We start from the raw sequence: 22,107 nt of genomic DNA, 5'->3' as shown, positions 1-22,107 counted from the left end.
GTTTACATGATTGCTTTAATTATGTGATAATTATTTGTAGGAAAATATTCTGATAAATGGGGCAGTTCTTTTTATGCTTATATATGGTACTTTGGAAACAAATACAATGGGACCCACTTTCAAGAAAATGTGTTGGAAAATGTGTTCTACCGCATAGCTCCCAGCGACCGGTAAGATCCCACAGAGTTGGTCTCCTCCGGGTCCCGTCAGCTAAACAATGCTGGCTGGCAGGCCCGCGGGGGAGGGCCTTCTCTGTGGCTGCCCAGCTCTCTGGAACCAGTTACCTCCTGAGATCTGGACCATCCCCACCCTATTGGCCTTCCAAAAAGCGGTGAAGACCTGGTTTTTCCGGCAGGCCTGGGGCCGTTGATCTCGCTGTTGCGATCTGGCGAGATCCAGCCATGAATGGTGTGAATGGGTCTTAATTGTTTTTAATGTTTTAATTTTTAATGTTTTTATATATGGCTTTTAAATGCATTGTAAGCCGCCTTGAGTCTTCAGAGAAAGGCGGCATACAAGTTGAAAAAATAAATAAATAAATAAATACTATCAAAGATGATAGCAAGGTGATGCAGCACATGATTTGCTCCCTGGAGTAAGCTGATAGCTTTAATATCTTTCTATATAGGAAGAGGGAATAACAATAGAGGAAAAAAAGTTTCATATATTTATATGTTCATGAAATAGTTAAACAAATATTCCCAACTTCTGAAAAAAAAAACTTAAAATAAGAGAAGTAATTATAGGAAATAGAGTCCATTTCTTACATAAATACATTTGAAATGTACACATATACATGCACACGTGCAGTTTAATAGCAATAGCATTTAGACTTTTATACCATTTCATAATGTTTTATAGCCCTTTCTAAGTGGTTTACAGAAACAGCATATTACCCCCAACAATCTGAGTCCTCATTTTATCATCCTTGAAAGGATGGAAGACTGATTCAGCTTTGAGCCTGTCAGGATCAAACTCATGGCAGTGAGCAGAATTAGCCTGCAATTCTGCATTCTAACCACTGTGCCATCAGGGCTCCATAATAACTTCTATCTCATACCCTCATCTTGGATTTTCATATGATTGACTCTGCTGGTACTTTTCTCCATATTACATAAGTCAAACAGGCAAGAAGATATTGTGGTCATTTATTCAGGAACTGCCAGTGATTTTTGGCTCCCTTTTTTCAATATTATCCAGACATTAAAAAAAAAAAAGTAAGTAGGCAGAGAGGACCATCTAATAGATCATAATCTCTTCCTCTAATGGTCAGGATAAACTTTTTGTTCTTTCATCCAGAGAGACAGAATACATGCTCTCTGGATGCATAGATACTAAAACATTCTAGGTAGGACAAAATGGAGATATACAACCATAATTTCCCAAATTTTTCCAAGAAAGGAAAAAGCTGACTACTTTGTTAAAAACTTTCAAAATGAGTCTTAACAGATAAAAAGTGAGATGATGTTCCATTCAAGCCTCCCAAAATGTATCTCTCGTGGCAAAGAGGGGGGGAAGTATCACATTAAAAAAATAATAATAGTTGTCACTGCAAAGAAAATTGCCCTTGTTGGAAGAACAATATTGGGTCATACTCTTGGATAGCATGGCCTTCATAATACTCCAGGTTATTTCTAAGATTCATAAAGAAGCAATTCTGCGATAAAGGCAAATGATCCATTATTTCCCCTTATTCTCCTTTGTGTAGTGTTTTAATTTATGAAGAAAATCTGTCACAATCCTTTAAGTCATGAATAACATATGTCACAAGGGCCTTATTTAAAACTAAACAGAAGATAATCTGCCACATACTTGCAGACCCAGACATTTATGAATAACTGCCTCTGAGCAGTTAACAAAAAAGTTTTAGTACAGCTAAAGAAATTTACATATGAATGGAAGTACCTTTTCAAATCATTCATTGGTGTGCCAAATCCATTCATCAAGGCAGCTATATTTAATAAAGTTTTTAAAAACAGGTGGCAGGTTGACATAATCTGATACCTTTATGGTTTAGCTGATAAAGAACTTATGGCAGGTCTGGAAGTTGGACAACCTGAAAAGAATTACTAGGGTCGCAACCTTCATGATAGATTGCAGCCTTAGGAATGCTCCATTCTCTGTGTTCTGACAGTTACTATGGAAAATATTTCCTTTTATTTAGCAAAACATCGTTGTTCTTAGAGTTATTTCCATTTAAGTGTGGAAGGATGTATTAGAATATTTCTGAGGGGTGGATAATGAGATGTTTTGATGTGAGCACCGAGGCCTGTCTGTCTTCTTTGAAGCAAATATAGAATATGCCTGAAAGAATCACATTGTATGATTGCATGTAATATATAGCTGTGATAAGACTTCAGAGATAGAAATTTTGATCATCCTCTTTTTGATCAGAAGAGCTTAGATTAAGGTGTAAATTATGTGATAAGGAAAAGACAGAATAATTTGATTCTTCATCTTTGTACGTGGAAGCGGAAACATCAAAAACTTCCTTTGAGAATGGATCATCACATGCCAGCATACAAAATGAAAAATAAGGTTCATAAATGACCTAAGTGTTATTGTGTGAAATAGTAGGTTTATGTTTTACAACAAAGCAAGAATCAAAAGGGGGAAAAAAAGGTTGTTTACTTGTTTCAAAGGGGTTTATTTTCCAACACTGAAGTGGATGCAAGGGAACTCCTGTCTTACAAAATTTACTTGTCTAAACAACTCACTGTTCTGTATGATGCTCCATTGAAGCCGTTTTCCCCATCTGCTTTGCTTCTCTGGGACTTGCCTCTTAAGAAACATGTACTAGGGGCTGCCAGTCTCTATTCACTGAGATGTGCTGAAAATGACCCCTTTCCACTCACTGAACATCTTCTTTAATAAACATCAATTATATTTCTAAATGTTTTTTTTTTACCATTTTTCTATATGGAAAGTACAATAAACATTGGAATCCTGTTGAATGCTAATATTTTATAGACTATCTTACACAATGGATTCTTATTCCACGAGTAACTCCCAAGTCTGCTCACTCAAATTAAGACCTATAAAGGACACATAATCTATTTTTTGTTTGTTGTTCTATATAAAAATAAGAAAAGTACAACACAATGCAAGTGCAATGCAGTAAAAGATAATAACAAATATAGTTCTCCTTAGTTTAGCCACAACATTTTTTCCATATTATAGATTTATACATCTGTCTGAAAATTTCAAAAGATTTATGCAGCAAAATATTTTTTCTCCGGGTCAAATAAACATTCTGAATGGGTTAAAAAGCAGTATTCTGCAGTAGGTACAACTGAATTCTGATCTGTATCTAATGCAATTTGTTAAGGCTGTGCACACATAAAAAATAATTTGGACAAAGTACATTAGAGTTTGTATAAGTGTAGGAAAAAGACTGGCAGAGCCAGAGAGTAGAGTCAAAAATGGAATCAGTCTAGAACCGTGTTGGCAAACCTATGGAACATGTGCCAGAAGCGGCATGCAGAACCATTCCATGAGGAATGCACTGCCTTGCTGGTTCCTCTTCGGTATTCCTGTGCACACACACATGCCAGTCAGCTGGCAGTTGTGTGCATGGGAGTGGCGAAACCTGGAAGAATGGCGTTCCGTCACACATGTGCAAGACGGCACCCGACTTCCAGGTTTGCAACGCACTCATGCACAATGGCCAGCTGTTCATCAGGTGCGCGTCCATGCTGGAAACTGGAAGTTTGGGTGCCAGCTCGCGTATGTGCGATGGACTGCCGGTCTTCCAGGTATCGTCCCTCCCACACACGTGAAGGTCAGCAGGGCTGCGCGATCCAAGAGGGATGGTTTCACGTGCCATTTCCGGCATGCAGGCTGACACGCAGTGACGTAAAAGCTTAGCCATCACTGGTCTAGAGTATACATTACCAGAAACATATTAAGCCCAACCCCCTCCAGAATTCAGTTAACCCTTATCTAGCACCAAAATATTGTTAAATACTAGTTGACTAATTTCTTGTGCATAGCAATAAATCAGTTGAACTGGAATTTACTGTATGGCCCTGATCTTTGCACCTGACATTAATCTAGTCAACTCATCTCTCAAAACTTTTCAACAGACTGCAATGAAAATATGAGAATGGTATCTGACCCTCAGGCTGGAGCAGGAACTGACCCAAACCACATTGAATGGTGTTCTGTGCCACAGGGATGGTTCAGAAACCAAGGTGTGAACATTATTTGGCACTATTTTTTCTAAATCAGAAAAATATGCTTTTGATTTGAAACAGCTAGATTAATGCATTTCCACAAAAGGGGTTCAAATGGTTTCCAGGAAGATTCAAGTGGTGCTTGGGTGGCACACTCCCCTCAACAGCAAAAGATGTTCAAAGCTTCTTAGGCTTTGCAAACTTTTACAGAAAGTTTATCCTATGTGCCATCCATAAAGTTAAATCCTTACACAGTTGTTAAAGAAAGGAGTCAAATTTGTTTGGATAGAAACCCAGCAAGCAGCACATGAGGGAAAACTATTATTTGTTTGTTTGTTTGATTGATTGATTATTTTTCACTTTTCTAAACCTTCCATTTTCTAGAAGGCATGTTTGGTCCATAGAGATTGACACAGATTAAAAAACTAGAAATGTTGCACCAACAAATCAAGCCAACTCTCTCCCAGGCAAGTGAGGTATACTATATGTCCCTGGTTTAAAGAACCTGATGCCAGCAGTGCTATCCTGTAAACCAAAATTCTCTCAAATACACCATGTACCTATAACAGCAAGCATTTTACACAACCTTATCATTTCAAACAAGTACCTGCTCAAGGGAAATCTGGGATATTAGGAGCAACTCAGCCACACCAGGACTTAAATCACCAGAATCAAGGCACAGCAACCTCAAGATCAATTCTCACCAGTCTTGATGAATGGCTTCCAAGAAGCCCACCAGGTATCATATCCTCATTTGCACTGGAGGGAGGGCTTTTAAAAGAACCTTTGAGAAAGAGCCTTTCACCTTTGAGAGAAAAGTTTTGCAGCTTTATACTACAGGTTATACTACAATAACCAGACAGTGGGGGAAGGGTGCGTGTTCAAAATGCTGCATAGAACATTGAGACTTCTTGGCAGGGCCGGATTTAGATGAAAAGAGGCCCTAGGCTATTCCACTTATGAGGCCCTTTCACCTATAGTGAAAGTGTAATTTTAATTTTGCTAACAATTTGAATGTAGGCCCCTCTTGATCTTGAGGCCCTAGGCTGAAGTCTAGTTAGCCTATAGGAAAATCCGGCCCTGCTTCTTGGGTCCTTAAAATGTCAGCAGATATCAAGTGCTACATGGCATCTTGTCACATCTGCAGAAAGGCTAAATCCCACCATCAGAAACTAATAGGGCTGTTACAAATCCATCCCCGTGCCATCTTACTCATGGCATACAGTCTCTCTGGATTTTATTACTGATTTATCCTCAGTCAGTGACTATTGATCCATATTAGATGCACTGAACCTTTTTACCAAGATGGCTCACTTCATCCATGCAAGGGATTGGTCAATTTATTTTGGGCTATGGTTTTCATTATAGACGCATTATATCTAGACTAATTTTTGATAGGGGTAAATTTGCTTCCAGATTTTGAATGTTCAAGTAAGCTTTTCTCTAGCCCACCTCAACTCAATAATGAGATAGAGAAGACTAACCAATGGTGAAATCCAAATTTTTTACTACCAGTTCTGTGGGCATGGCTTGGTGGGCGTGGCAGGGGAAGGTTACTGCAAAATCTCCATTCCCACCCTACTCTGGGGCTAGCCACAGGTGGTATTTGCTGGTTTTCCGAACTACTTAAAATTTCCGTTACTGGTTCTCCAAATGTTCTAATAATCCTTAAGACATTTCTATATCTACTGCAAAGATGACTGGTCATTATTGTTGCCCTTGGCAAAATTTTCATATAATAACCACATTGGCTGCTTTGTATGTCACAAAACCCAAGAGCTTTATCAGAGAACCCTTGACTAGATTCCTGTCCGCAGGCATGAACAATAAATCAGCTTAACTGGAACTTTACATGTGACCCTGGTCTTTTGGGCCCGACAGTAATCCCCTTATCCCTTTGATATTCATTAAAGAAGAACTTTTTTTCTAGCTTTCTGTTTTTAGTAACTCTTTTTAAGTCTGTCTTAATGCTTGATTTAGAGTTCATATAATCTTGATGCTATAAGATTCAAACAACTGCCTATTACAAAATGTTACACTATCACTCCAATTGAAGGCTATAACTAATGTCCAAAGGCAGCCCGTCTAGACTGTTTGACAAATGAATCCCATTTTTGATATTTTTTATAGTGGTCCAAAGCAGAAATTTAAACATAAGAAAAGAAATCCAACTCAAAGTATGCCTACCAGTCTATCCCAAACTGGTACCTCCAAATTTATTGGGGCTGAAATTCCCAGCATTTCCAGGCCAACATGCATTTCCTTTAAGAAGACAATGAATAACTTCAAACCATTTTGAGTTTCTGAAGATTCCATTCCCACCTTCTAGAAGAATATTTTCTGGAACCTCTCAAGGTCATTAGGAAATAAAGTATTTAATTGTAAGCATATTTATATATAAGAATTATGCAGGGTGGATAAAAACCAATGATTTTTTTAAAAAAATCAGATTTTTTTTATTTAAATTGGATTTTTTTTATTTAAATTGGATTTTTTGATTTTTATCGAATTTATTTTAATAAAAAACTTTTGGGGTAGAAATCTATCGTAAGATAGTTTTCTATTTAAGATACATAAATAATTTAGTTTATTCAGCATGAAATGGAGCTTAGTTATGTAGCATGAGGCTGTATATTCTGCAACACTGGGACTATCGGTGAGTCAACAGTGGGTCAAAGGAGTAGCAGAGATGACAGTTGCTCTTTAAAAATTATGATTCAAATCGAGGTGATTTAAATCAAGCCTTTTTACTAGTGATTTAAATTATGATTTAAATTGTGATTTAAATCAACTCGATTTAAATCAAATCCACCCTGGAATTATGTATAATTATTTTGATTGTGGTCAGATTATGAAAGCTGACTTTCATGAAGGTTTTCCTGAGGTTTCATAAATAATGAATAAGACATTGTTTAGTAGGTGATCATCATTCAGTTAAATTGGAGCTTGTTTTGCATTTTTTAAAAATTAATTTTTAAAAGGAAAAGCCAAAGGATTCTCTATTCTGTATTCTTTCTTTATTTGAATTAATTAGGTACTGAACTCTCATGGAGCACGAGAAGGGTGGAATGCAAGAAATTAAAAAGCATAACATATACAACAAAATAAAATTATATATAAAAGGCTAAATAGTATAAATGCAAAAATCTAGAAAGGATCTTTAAAAAGACTTGAGTCTAAAAAGACGGTTGGAGCAATCGATGCGCACGTAGTGGAACATGGCAAGATATTTTCCTTGCTAACGTTTATTCTCAAATCACGTGTTCTTGTACTACATGCCTTTCTTCGTTTAGAAGGGTGAAAACACTCAAATAGTGTTCTACAGAAGCAGGACTGCGCACGCGGAAAAAGGGAGAGATTAGTAACAGCCACACCCACATGCGACTTCTCCAGCTTCCGCGGGTGCTGAATAGGAAAGCGCATTTCCACTCAAAGAGCGCATGCTCCTCTGAGCCAAAGACGGGCAAAACTTCGCGTTGATCCAGAACGCCTGCGCGGAGTTTCTGCACACGCGCGCAGCGAAATCACCCAGCGGAAGCGGCGGGTCTCAGGCGCCTGAGCGGGGTTTGGAGAGATGTGAACTGCATCCGGGGCACGATTTCGCCTATTGTCTGGGTTACGGAATTGGCCTAGGGGATCGCGCAGCCTCCCATTCAGCCCTAGCGCGGTTGCGGTCTGAAGGGAGCGAAGCTCCCTGACGGGTAGAGGCGGTTTTCTGTATGCCCGGCAGCAGCTGCTCGGATACAGTGAGTAAGTCCAGCAGCATCCCTGCAGCGACTCCTCCTTGTTCGCTTCCCTTCGCCCGAAAGAGCCGCTGTCCCTTCGGGGTTCTTGTTAACGCAGCCTTGCCATAACTGGCAGCAAAAGCGTTTCTCCGGCCGTTGATGCCCGCATCTGCTCGGTATTTTCCTCCCCTACCGCATTAACTCCGGTAGTGGATTGCGGGCATCCCTTCTCCATGTGCCCTTCATATGGGGGCACTTTTATTGCGCTTCCCTTAGCCCCCCCCCTCCCCGACCCTCGCCTTAACACGCTTTCCCCAAAGAGTCGCAGCCTTCTTTCCTACTACCCACTCTTCCCATAAATTGCATTGCTTTAATGGGTCTGGAGGGTTTCTCCCCCCCCCCATGATGATGGTTCCCCTTCCCCATTAAAATAGCCCCTAATCATCACCAAAACAAACAAACAATCAAAACCCCAAAACCCCCTCCCCTCACAAAACGTGCGTCTCTCCCTCTCTCTTTTTCTTTTTCTTTTCTGCAGTGGATCGTAGCTCGAAGAGGCGGCAGGTGAAGCCCTTGGCAGCTTCCCTGCTGGAAGCTTTAGATTATGACAGTTCAGATGACAGTGACTTTAAGGTTGGAGATGCTTCAGGTAAATAAATGCTTCTCCTTCTCATGTTTTAAAATAGTTTTAAATTGATTCTCATCCCATCAATTTGCCTCTTTTTTCCCTTTCCTTTTAAAATAAAATGTCTTTTTAAAAAAATGTGTTTTAACTATTCCTCGGGGAAAAATCATGGTGTCTAGATAGTACATAAAACAACTATCTTTTGAAATGTGGGTTCACTCATGGCACTGAAATATAACATGCCTTGTTTGGTTTGGGTTTAGCAGACTATGGCAACCAAGCCCAATTACAATTTATTCAATAAATCATAACTGAGTGCTGACTAGATTTACACCTTGCACTAAGTCAGTACATTCAATAATGGTTTGTTGAATATGGCACTATAAGCTCATATATGCACATTTCACAAGCTAAAGTGACTGAGTTTATGCAATATATTGAATCAAACCAAATACCGTGTTTCCCCGAAAATAAGACCGTGTCTTATATTCTTTTGAACACTGAAATAACCGCTTGGCCGTATTGCCATGTGCTCAAAAGCCCAATTGGGCTTATTATCAGGGGATGTCTTATTTTGGAGGAAACAGGTTAGGACACAATGAATGAATACAGAATAACTCTCAAGGAGTACAAGGAGAATAACCATTGAAATTGGAAAGCAGCTTTCTGACACTTACTTATGAAAGTTTGGAAATTGAGAGAAGTCAATAAGACAAGATAGAGAGGATCATGCTTTGATCTGTCTTCTACGTATATTAAAAGGTGAGCTGTAGGAATCCGATTTTTCATTCCACCAGGCTTTTTACAGTGCTTTTCTAGCATGGAAATAAGTTTCCATGATTACTCGCACACTGTCAGAATATACCTGATATGTTCAAAGCATGAGCAGTCTGGGTAGTTTTCTCCTCTCAGTGAAGCAGCTTTCATAATATTGGTACCCTCCTTCATTTGGTATACAGGTAGTCCTCAACTTAATGAACACAATTTAGCCCAAAATTTCTATTGCTAAATGAAACATTTAAGTTAATTTTGCTTCACTTTACAACCTTTCTTGCCCTAGTTGTTAAGTGAATCACTACAGTTGTTAAGTTACTAACACAGTAGTTAAGTGAATCTGATTTCACCGTTGACTTTTCTTGTCAGAAGATTATGAAAGGTGACCACAGGATCCTGGGACACTGCAACTGTTATAAATATGAGTCAGTTGCCAAGCATCTGAATTTTGATCATGTGACCATGGGGATGCTGTAATAGTTGTAAGTGTGAAAAATGTGATAAGTCACTTTTTTCAATGATTTGAACGGTCACTAAATGAAGTGGTGTAAGTCGAGGACTACATGTATAGTGAAGAAAGCTGGAACTGTTATCCAGAGTGCTCCCTATTGCATAATACTGTAATAATGAAAATAACCATTATTTTCTCAGCCATTTTCTTCCTTGAGTAATTGATGTTAGCCAGTTTCTATTATATCCTCTAGCAGTCCAGTAAAAGATTTATATAATTTGATGTTAGACTATTTTTATCTAGAGACTTCAGAACCTTCTATCCATCTAGCTTTTGATTTTAAAAACCTTTAGTTTAAATCTTTTTTAAAAAACCAAAAATGCAAGAAAAAATTGCTGATAGGAATGTAGAAACTAAGCATGGCATATGGGTGTAGCTTGAAGTAAAAGCAAGTTGTATATTGTGCGTTTCAAAATGTGATACAAAGCAAATAGAATGTATTTCCATCTGAAAAATCACAGAGTTGAACTTGAATTAAGCATGAAAAATGAAATTTGGACTCCCCTTTTAATAATTGTTTTGCCTTGTATAGGGTAATGTATTTTGTAAGTGCAGAGCTGGATACACACTATGAATCAGTTATGAATTATTCACTGCACTTTATATATAAATGTATACAAGGAAATATTTCCAACCATTTTTATAGCTGGTAATGGAACAGATTGCTCAAAATAATAATGTTGACTCCAACAACCTTTTTATTGATCATTGGGCAATTACAAAATCATTATAGTATGACAAATACAGGTATTTTAGGAATCTCTGCAACTTTAGAAAATATAGTCTTAATCAATGAATATAAATTTGGATTAGTTCTATGTAAAGTAGATATTTTACTTATGTTTGATGTTATAAGCTTACATGTTTTTGGTTTGTAAGGTGAGTAGAAGGTATTATGATCATGTCATGATAAATAGGTTCTACTTATTATTTCTGGCAAGCTACATGTCATTTTCATTAGTGAACAGTTGTTGGACTATAACCAAGGTAAGTAGGGTCAAAGAGACTATGGGAGTTGCAGTGTTGAATTACATTTTCAGCATACCATTTATTGGGCACATTAGTTTGGATGCTGGGTGTTCTAGTTTTTTGGCATTTATAGGGGTAAAGTTTTTTCATCTGATATGTAACATATAACAACTGTAAAATTTATCAAGGTATGCTATATAACTAAGCTAATTTAAATCTGATCAATATCTTGGTAAATAGTGTTTTTTCATGTTAGCATAAAGAAATAATTTCTAATTTTCTAATTTGAAACAGTTTGGCGAATGTTTCAAAAGTTTCAAGAGTCAGGAAAAAAAGCAAAAACAAAACAAACAAACAAACAAAAAAACCAAGGCATAGAGCTCACAACCAACGAACCTCTTGCTAAAATTCACCTTTGGGAATAGCTGATTGGGGGTTTTCCCGGAGGCCGGATCCACCTGCCAATCAGCTTTTTTCATATTTTCCTCCCCAAAGATTAAGGTGCGTCTTATACTCCGAAAAATACGGTATCTCTTGACAGATATGAAGTCTCAAATTCTTATTCTTGAAACTTGTTGCATGACTTTGTACAAATCATTGCTAATTTAGTTTGTAACATTTTTGTGAGATAAATTGCTAAATAATGCAACATTTAAATGTAAATTCTTGAAACGTGATGAGGACTTTTCCAACCTTGTGAACTCCAAATACATTGGATTACAACTCCTAGAATTCATAGTCTTGGAAGTCCTGGTCAGAAATTACAGGAATGGTAGTTAGAGATATATGGAGATAACAGGTTAAAGAGAATTTAAAAAACCTACACTACTCTTTGTGTTTTTTTAAAAAAATTGACTAATCTCCTACATTTGGTTGATAAAATGCTGTTATTTGAGTATGCCTTTGTATTTTTTATAAAATGACTGAAATGCAGCATTTATTTTTTCTCAAAGGTAGTTTGGCCTGTCATTTTAATATGAACAAATAATGGTTATTGCAGATTGCCAGTGTTGATACATAAGAATGTTAAAACTCATCCATCATTTTCAGTTCTTCAAAATTCTGAAGTTTATAATATTGCAACAGTTTTCCTTGCAGTTTATGATGTGAAGCCTTGAATTATATTTTACTGGAGACTTGACAGGAGATTAATTACAATAAATAATCAGTATTTCAGACTAATTTAAGCAAATGTAGACTGGCATAGGCAATCTAAATTAGAGATTTGCTCTGAATGAAAATTGTTTCTTACCATTTTTGAATGGGAAACACTCTACATTATTACCTTTTTAACATTAATAATATATTTTGGTGCTGTTTATTTATTTAATAGGCTGCTAAAGTCCCAAAAATCTACGGACAATTTACAACCAAAAACAAACACACAACTAATCAGAAAAGTAAAATACCAAAATAAAACAATACAAAATAAAGAAGTTACCAAATCACTCCATCCTCAGACTTGGGAGACCAACTAGGTTTTCAACTGAGAAGTCCAGGATTTTGCCATGCTTTTTCTCACCCATCTTCTGTTTTACTTTGACATTCCAATTTGCCTCAAGAACAATAAATCCATTGGGTTTATTACAATGGATTTACAGTAATTGATAATTCAAGAGAAAGACAATTTCTGAGACAGCAATAAATATACTAAATAACTATGTACAAACCAATTAGAAGTTAAATGAATTAAAGATTCCTTCCAAAGTTTTTAAAATGAGTTGAACAAACTATTGGCATTTTCCTTTTGAAAGAGAGGGAAATACATTTTCTTTAAATTTTTGAAACTCCTTTTTTCCAGCTGCAGTGATCTCAAAGAGCAATCTACTCAGTTTTGTGCATGTGTTAATAGAGTGAACCTCTTGCAAATTTACTTTTTGTCTCACAGGAGAAAATGGTATGTGGTAGGAGAAGATGGGTGACGAAGCACAGCATGTACCATTCTATACATAACACATCGGTATACATACAATTAAATATTTTAATGATGATTGGTAATTAAATTATCCTTATGAACATATGAATATTGTAGACATTACTTATCACTGAGTCAATATTAATACAGGTAACCCAGAAAAGTTTCATATTTTAATTACATTTCTTTTTACGAAAATCTTTTGAGAACCATATATAAATTTATTACATAAGTAATAGTACTGCATTTTTTATTTAGCATACTAACATTATATATGTTACAATGCAGACGTTAGGTTTTTAAGGATCCTTCACATGCTAAATTATTTTTTTTTAATTTGCAAAGGCGAGAACATTTGGCAATAATAAAATGAGTGATAGAGACTGACTTTAGCCAAAAAAAAAAGAAGCAGCAGCTTACGATTAAAAAGTTGATTTTTAATCAACTTTATCAATAATAAAATATCCTTTTAATTGAGTTCCATTGCTCTGAATCTATTGACATATTGCATCACTTCCTTGGCAGCAATACTGTATGAAAGAGGTTTGCTACTATTTCCTAAAATAATTATAAATAAATAAATTAGGAGTTGAGTTAGGAATACAGCCCTGATATTTCCAGGGCTGTGGAAATATCAGCCCTGATAAGTATCATCCAAACACTAACCAAGTCTCCTATCTGTTGAGACTTTTTCAGCTATTGTGATACATAAAAAAGTGCAAGCATCTGTGAGCGTGCATATAGATATATACTCCAATACATGTGTGTGTGTACTTTCCATCTACATTTTAACAAGAATATTATCTTAGAAAATATATTTATACTTCTTATTTAATGTTATAGTTTTAGCTCCTCAGTTTATACTCAGATTAGATGAAAACAAGACATTTAATATTTCTAGTAGCATTCAAGTTGCCTATCTACTTGTCCTGTCTCAATTTGCCTTTTTGGTTAGTTGGTGCTTGTGATGGCTTTCTCTTCTCCAGCTTCTGTTCCCCAGCTTTCTCTTCTGATCCTAGAAAGCCAGGGAGAAGCGTCCTCTATATTGCCTTGAACTTTTGGAACATTTAGAAGCTCTGCTTCTTGGTTGAGAGTAACATGTGGCTCCATTTTTTCCCCAAATATTGCTAGTCTTACATGTGTGTCAACAATTGAGTATATGAGGTTTCATATAATACTAATTATCATAATACTAATATAATCCAATTAAATATGGAACACTGGTAATTATCAAAGTATTTCATTAAATTCGTGTTATGTTCTATTTGTCTACTGATTAGGTAAAATGCTTTATTCCAAAGAATAATGGCATATGCATATTAAAATGAGGAAAAAATCTAGGTTTTTTAAAATCAGATGTATAGGAAGTTATTCAGAAAAAAGATGGAGTATAGATGTGGAGCATCTTCTTGTAGTTCCATGCTGTCTTTCAAGTGAGTGTTTCTGAAGCTGTTTAACTTTCAGTGCTGTCATGCTCTGGCCTTTAGAAAAAATACATAATTCAGATGACTTTCTCTGTTGCTTTTTTGTTACATGTATAATAGTCTTTTGAGAGCATTATAATTTTATCTATTCTATATATCTGCATAAAAGATGCACATTTATAGTTACATTTATAACCTTAGTATATCTTATTAGTTTAACATATTATTGGTTTTTTTCAATAGAAATATTCCCAAGTAGCCATAGCTAAGACACCTGTTCATGAGTTATGTTCTTTATATAAATGATATAGCATGATAACACAGTTGTGTCCTGTTGTTCTAAAAAGGGCCGGATCAGCATTTTAGTTTCCCGGGAGTCAGTTGGAGGGCGGGGGGGGGGGGAGACTGCAGCACTTTGCCGGCCAAATAGGATGTGGTGTGGCTGTGTGCAGCCCCTCCTGCACTGCGTTTTGGCTGGCAAAGTGCTAATGGAGGCCATCCAAGCTGAAATGGGGCATGGGGTGGACCACACACAGCCCCCCCCACGCCCTGTTTGGCTGCCAGAGGCACTGCTGGCCGGTCCTTTGCTATTTTCAGGCTGGCCCTGCAGGCCAGATTTAAGCACCCTTTGGGCCGAAACCAGCCTAGGACCTTGAATTTGACACTTCTGTTCTAAAACAACCAGTTAAAGATTCAAAGGCTAGAGTAGAGATTAAATATACCCAAAAAATCCTAATATTTTGCTTTATATGTTATTCTTTCTATTCATTCAAAAATGTCCTGATAGCACCTTTAGAGAAAATAGGAAATAAAACTCAGTGTATATGTTGAACAAGTTAGATTTCTTTTACAATTAAATGCAGTTATACTATAATTTTTGTTTAGTGAAATGACAATGTACCAAAAGTTTGATATGATTGTTTTAATCATTTCAAGAATTGTAATTGTTTTAGAAAAAATATTGTGTGAAATGGTTTATTGATCTGTTTAAATCACTTATTCAATTAGTTAATCTAGCAGAATTAAGTAAAACAAGTTGGTTTTCAGCTCATGTTATAAAATAAGACAGAAACACAGCTTCTTACTATTCTAATGGGAAAAAGAGCAATTTCCATAGGTTTTTATTATAAAAATGCTATCAAGGTGGGGGGGGGATTACCCAGATAAAAATAATGGCTATTAAGAAAATAATATTTAATTTGACTAAGCAGATTGCCTCAATCTTTCTTTAAAAAAATCTTTTTCTTTTTGGTACATTTTATTTTGGAATTCCTTTTTTAAATTCTCATATGCTCAACAGATTCTGAAGGCAGTGGACATGGCAGTGAAGATGGATCAAAGGATAGCGGAGAAGGTTCCTGTAGTGAATCAGAAGAAAACATATTGGAGGAAGAGCTGGCAGAAGAAGATGAAGAAGGGAAAAGAGCAGAGAAAAAACCTAAAAATTCAGGTGGAGGAGAACTGCCAGTAACAGTGAAAGGGACTATTAAAACTGAGAAAAAAGAAGAGGAGGAGGAGGAAGATAGAGAAGCAGAAGAGAAGGCAAAAAAGAAAAAGGAGAGAGAAAAAGAGGGAGAGAAGCCCAATGAAGGAGATGCTGGTGTTGATGAGCATACAAATGAGCCAAAAAAGTGGAACCTGAGAAGAAATCGCCCTCTTTTAGATTTTGTATCTATGGAAGAACTAAATGATATAGATGACTATGACAGTGAAGATGACAATGATTGGCGCCCAACTGCAGGGAAAAAGAAGGGGAAAAACACATTACGCAGAGAAGGAAGTGATGGTGACAATGAGGATGATGAAGATGATGGAAGTGGAAGTGATGAGGATGACAATGAAGAGGAAGGCAATGATGATGAAGATAGCAGTGCTGCTAGTGATGGGGAATCCAAGAAGAAAAAAACCAAAGCTCTTAGCAGAAATAGTGTTGATGAGGAGGAGCTGACAAATGATAGCCTGGCTCTTTCACAAAGCAAGAGCAATGAGGTAGAATAGCCAACTTTATATAATCTTCTGATGAAAAATGGAACCTACTCTGCAGTGTAATTCCTTTGAAATTATTCTTTAAAGCTATGCAAAGTTACTGAATAGTGATTGTATTAAGAGGCTCTTAATTGTGCTGAGTGCTCATTAAGATGCCTTTCCTTCAGCTTTATTGAAATCCCATTAGAATTTTGGATTTAGATTTTTGGTTTTTACAGTATGAAAAACCAAATTTAAGTGTATTTCAGATGTAATTTCTAGTAAGAAAGAATTTGTTGCCCCTTTTACAGCAAATGTACAAAAGGCCCATGAAAAATAAGCATGCACAGTTTCATAGGCAAGATGACAGGTGCTAAAAATCAGTACATTCCCTGTTATACCAGGAGTTAGGGACTTACATTCAATAGAAACACAACATACACAAACACTTGTGTATGTTGAAATTCAAGAGTGTATTATATTGTGAATTTTTTAAAAATCACAAAACTTCCACAAGAAAAAAGAGGCTTGATATCAAGTTTCATTTATTTTCTTATGGTGAGACATTAAGTTGACTTGCTTTACCATCATTTTATAGTCTTTAATGATCTTCTGTATAATTTTTTTAGTAAGGTTGTGTCAGCCTTTAAAAATGTTATGATTTAGTTGTATTTCTTGAGATGGACTTGGTTTTATTTTTTAACCAAAGAAATTCTTCATTATTGTTTCTGAAATTTTAAAATCAACCCATTTATTTAACCAAAGGATTTTGAATTAATCCCATAACTGAACCCCATAATTGCATGTATTAATTCTATAAGTACATACTATTAAGATAAATTATCATTTGAAAGGTTTTAAACTTTTAGGTAACATGTAAATCTTTTCAAAGTTTAAAATATAAGATGTTGTTAAAACATGGAAACATTCTTTACTATATTAAAGTCATAGCCCAATTGTTAATATCTGTTGTGTTCATAAAGAAATTAACAGAGTAGGTCTGGTTAACTTGGCTTGCAAATAATGGGACATCCCTTATTCTTATTTAGAATTGTTATATTAATATAACAGTGTAGCATCAGATTTTCAATAGATTATGATTATCTGCTAATAATAAAAAAGCAGTTATCCACCCAGTCATGTCCATGAGATAGCCATATAAAATTGATAAATAAATAGAGAATGAATTCTATTTAAGCAACTCTTAAAAATTACCTTCAGCTAATAAAAGCTATTAGGATCTTGCTTAGGGTAAGTGGGATTTTTTTTCAAATGTGTCACATCTGTACCAAGCACTTTCTTTCCAGTTATGTTTGCATAAAGCAATGCATTGCTATTGTTCTTTATAGCCTGACTATATGTGATAAAGGTAAAGTGGGACACGGTGGCTCAGTGGTTAAGACGCTGAGTTTGTCATTTGAAAGGTCGGCAGTTCTGCTGTTCGAACCCTACTGCCGTGTAACAGGGTGAGCTCCCATTACTTTTCCCAGCTTCTGCCGACCTAGCAGTTTGAAAGCACTTAAAAAAATGCAAGTAGAAAAATAGGGACCACCTTTGGTGTGAAGGTAACAGCGTTCCGTGTGCCTTTGGCATTTAGTCATGCCGGCCACATGACCACGGAGATGTCTTCGGACAGCACTGGCTTTTCGCCTTTGAAACGGAGGTGAGCACCACCCCCTAGAATTGGGAATGACTAGCACATATGTGTGAGGAGAACCTTTACCTTTACCTTTGTGATAAAATAGATACTCTATCATTGTTGAATTATTTGATCTTTTATCAGTATAGCTTTTCATAGGAGTGGGGGTATGACTTTGGACAGTTTCCCAGTTAAATTGCTCTATACATTTTACAAATATTAATATTCTGAATATTTTAAAGTTTTTATTAATATTACGCCTACAATATCAAAAAGCAAAAGGAGGCTTAACCATGCTCAGCAAAATTGACTTTGAAGTTTTTATTGCAGCATTTCTCACCATCATCATTGGAAGCTGTTTTTAAGAACCAAAAATGCATCTTCACAGTTTTATATTATTGGAAGCTATTGCAATGAAATCTTCAAAGATTTTGTGGCTGAGTATAAAAGTTTCTTTCTTTTTCTCTCTCCCTCCTTCCCTCCCTCTCTCTCTTTTTCCTCTCTCTCTCTCTGTCACTCACACTCATAAACTCACATACACACATATATTACTTTTTTAGACTGAAAGCTGCATCTGTGTTCTATTTTAAGGAATGAAAAAAACTGAGGGCCAGAGAGATTAATTGCTCTGAATCACATTGCTAAATGCTATGTGCAGTTTTGCTGATGGTAATCACTGCTGTAGTTTGAATTTCTCAGTGCAACATGTATTATAGTTAATATTTCAATCTGATTTTCTAAATTCTCAGACTTGGTCATTTATTATGTATCTACTTCCTTTGCTCTTGAAAACATGAAAAAAGTTGAAAAATTTAATAATTTTGATATCTCAAAGAACATATTAATCGTATATTTATATAATCTAAAATTTAGTATAGTAGTCTTATGTCTGGTTAGCATATGAAAAAGTATGCACCTGGCAAGGCCATGCTTTATTATACTAAGATAACTACCTTTTGTAACATTTTATATTTTGTGACAGTGTCGTCACTTAAAGTAACTATTTTAAATTGTCTCTTAAAGGAATTTAAGCATTACTTACTCCACTATTCATATTCATATTCATATTCACTGTTCATTTCTATGAAATGCCCTAATAACACTGTTCATGTTATTAGGACATTTCATAGACATTAGAAATGTCCTAATAACAACCATGTTAATTTGTTAAGTTTTCTGATGAGTAGAAATTCATTGGGATTCAGGTGCAGTTAATTTTCCCAGATTAGGGTCAATTTTTCTTCTGTCTTTCATGAAATATTACTTAATGAACAACTTTCATAGTACTTTCAGCACCTATATAAAAGGTTTGTTAATTTTCCTTGATGTGTAAAAATCTTTATACAGTATAAAAAAAAATAGAATGTGCAAAATATTGAACTGTTTTATGCATAAAATGTCCTATTTTTGGTGCAAAATTGCTGTTTCAAACGAGAAATGAGTTGATGAGTATTTAAAGTCTGTCAAGGTTGCACTGAGTAATTCCTGTTGTGAACTTGGAATACTTCAAAGAAATGCTTAGACCAACTTGTTTCATATTTAAAAAGTTGTTTAGTGCTGAAAACAAGAACTATTTCATATGTGGATCAACACATTTGACACAGAAACATAGGGCTGGAAGGGACCTTGGAGGTCTTCTAGTCAAACCCCCTGTTAATTTGTATAGAATTAAATAGGAATCCTAAAACATCAGTGAAAAATGTATCTTGCTTTTTTCAAAACTTTTGAGACTGAAAATGTGAACATATGTTTAAAATAGACACATTAGAAAGATAATTACCTTAATTTAGCAGCAACATTTTATATTGCCATAAAAGTCACTTTGAATTCTGTGAGGCTTACTCGAAAGCAGCTATATATATAAAACTAGGGCCCTAATATAAAATTATAGTTTTAATTTGCATAGTGTATATGACAAAAGCCAAACAATTGTTTTAAAGGGGAAAAAAAATCAAGTTTTCACATTTTGTAAATATATGTGCATATAACAGTATCATTTTAGAAATTATTTCTCTGGATGATATTACTCTAACATTTTGGTTAGGCAGTAAACATAAAATTAGTTCATGTACTCGGAAATATTTTACATTAGAGTTTTGTAAATAAATGGAAATTCTTCATAATACTTTAGTAGATCAGTTTTTTGCCATGTTCTAAATATCAGTCAATCAGAATAGAACTAACTCTTCTAATCCAACCTCTTGCTCAAGCAGGAGATCCTATACCATTTCAGAAATGTGGCTGCCCAGTCTTTTCTTAAAAACCTCCAGTGATGTAGCACCTACAACTTCTGAAGGCAAGCTGTTCCACTTGTTAATTGTCTTCACTGTCGGGAAGTTTAGGAAGAAACTGTTAGGAAGTTTTTCCTTAATTCCAGGATGCGTCTCTCCTTGATTAGTTTTCATCCATTACTTCTTGTCTTGCCTTCTGGTGCTTCGGAAAATAAGTTGACACCCTCTTCTTTGTTACAGCCCCTCAAGTACTCGAATACTGCAATCAATCACCCCTAATCTTTCTTTTTTCTAGATTAGCAATACCCAATTCCTGCAATTATTCTTCATATGTTTTTGTCTCCAGGCCTTTAATCATCTTAGTTGCTTATTTTTGTACTTTTTCCAAAATCTCATTACTTTAGTTCTTTGTAATGTGGTGACCAAAATAGGATGCAATATGCCAGATGTCTTACTAAGGATTTATAAAACGGTACTAATACTTCACGTGATTTTGATTCTATGCCTCTATTTATACAACCAAGGATTGTATTAGCTTTTTTGGCTGTTGCCTCATGTTTAAGTGATTGTTCACTAATACTCAAAAATCCCTCTCACAGTTGCTGTTTCTGAGCCAGGTTTTGCCTAATCTGTGCTTGTACCTTTGGTTTTTTTCTGCCTAGGAGTAAAACCTTGCTCTTTTCCACATTAAATTTCATGTTGGATGGGGACAATATTTATCATTCATGACGATATTGAAGAATACTGGGCCTAAGACGGAACCTTGTAGTACCCCACTGTTTACTTTCCTTCATATAGATATAGTATCATTAAGGACTAGTTTTTGAATAGTTTGTCAGCCAGTTACAAATCCATCTGGGGGTGATGCTGTCTACCCCACATTTTTCTAGCTTACTAAGAAGTAGGTTGTGGTCTATTTTGTCAAATTCTTTACTCCAGTCTAAGTGTACTATGTCCACAGCATTTCGCTGGTCTACTAATTTAATCACTGTCAAAGAATGAAATAAGATTGGTTTAACGTGATCTGTTTTTAAAAATCCATGTTGGCTTCTAATGATAACTTTATTTGTTTCTAGATGTTCACAGATCTTTTTTATTATTATTATCTTTTCCAGTATTTTCCCAATATTGATATTAGGCTGATTGGTTTGTAAATTCCTGGTCCTGTTTTTTTCCCTCTTTATTGAAGATGGGAATCACATCAGCTGTTTTCCAGTCCTCTGGTGCTCCAGAATTTTTGAAAGATGTGGTATGGTGGTTCTGAGATAACATCTACCAGCTCTTTCAGAACTCTGAGATTAGAGCCCGATGATTTAGTCATAAATATAAGAGAAGTGTTTTCTTACCATTTTCTTGATTATTTTAATTTTTATTCCTAGTCTTATCTTTTACAGTTATGTTTTTAGTAGGTTGGGCTGTATTTTCTTTTTGCGTTAGGTTTGAGTTAAGCAGCTCCGCTTTCTCTCCACTGCCTGTTACTTCCTTGCCATCTTCTCTATTCAGTGGATTAACTGTTTCCTTCACTTTTTTCTTGTTTTTTATATTGTGAAAGAAACTTTTTTTATTATGTTTTGTTGCAAGTCTTTGTTCATTCTGAGTCTCTGCTTTCTGACTTCATTTTTACAGATTTGGACTGCTGATATCCTGCCTTAATTATGTGTCCCTCTTTCCATTTTTTGTACCTATTCTTTTTGTCTTTCAGTTCATTAGAGAGATGTTTGTGCAACTATGCTGGTTTCTTCTTGGATTTCTTATTTTTCGTTTTCAGTGATATTGTGCTGGACTAGGTTTTAATGATCATATTTTTCAGAGTTTCCCAAGCTTCTTGAGTTGTTTTCCCCTTTAGGATTTTCATCCATTAAATTTTTCTTTGGCTATCTCTGAGTTTGTTAAAATCAGAACTTTTAAAGTTTGAGACACTTTTGGATTATATGTTATAATATATGGACTGTTGCCTTCTGGCAGAAGATACAGAACAATTAAAACTCAGACCACACATCTTCTGAATAGTTTTTATTCCAGAGCTCAACAATAAACTAAAGGGTGAGTGTTGGACAGCATTACTTGGTCTGCTGTGTGGATGCTTCGGTGGCTTAGGGGTGGGGAATTTTTGGTGGGTGGGGATGTGTCTGGGGATTGTCATGTGTGTTGGGC

The 22,107-nt window shown here is 35.7% G+C and overlaps 1 protein-coding gene across 24 annotated transcripts in view; it reads left to right on the top strand.

Annotated features, from left to right (window-relative positions):
- The first annotated feature begins 7,688 nt into the window (after window positions 1–7,688).
- PHF14 (PHD finger protein 14) overlaps window positions 7,689–22,107 on the top strand; it is a 181,113-nt gene continuing 166,694 nt past the window's right edge. For 15 of the 24 annotated variants that reach the window (XM_060685664.2, XM_034402580.3, XM_034402575.3 and 12 more), the window contains exons 1-3: window positions 7,727–7,925; window positions 8,439–8,549; window positions 15,419–16,107. In XM_060685664.2, the coding sequence (XP_060541647.1) occupies window positions 7,895–7,925; window positions 8,439–8,549; window positions 15,419–16,107 (831 nt within the window). In that variant the 5' untranslated portion in view covers window positions 7,727–7,894. Of the gene's footprint in view, window positions 7,926–8,438; window positions 8,550–15,418; window positions 16,108–22,107 lie in introns of all 24 variants that reach the window. The other 9 variants (XM_087892735.1, XM_087892739.1, XM_034402573.3 and 6 more) reach the window with 2 other exon arrangements.

The sequence above is a fragment of the Pantherophis guttatus genome, chromosome 4 (genome assembly GCF_059756535.1).
Source record: "Pantherophis guttatus breed Tessera chromosome 4, ASM5975653v1, whole genome shotgun sequence".
In the NCBI taxonomy this organism is placed as follows: Eukaryota; Metazoa; Chordata; class Lepidosauria; order Squamata; family Colubridae; genus Pantherophis; species Pantherophis guttatus.
Note: the sequence above shows the minus strand (reverse complement) of the source record. Positions and strands in the feature narration are given on the sequence as shown.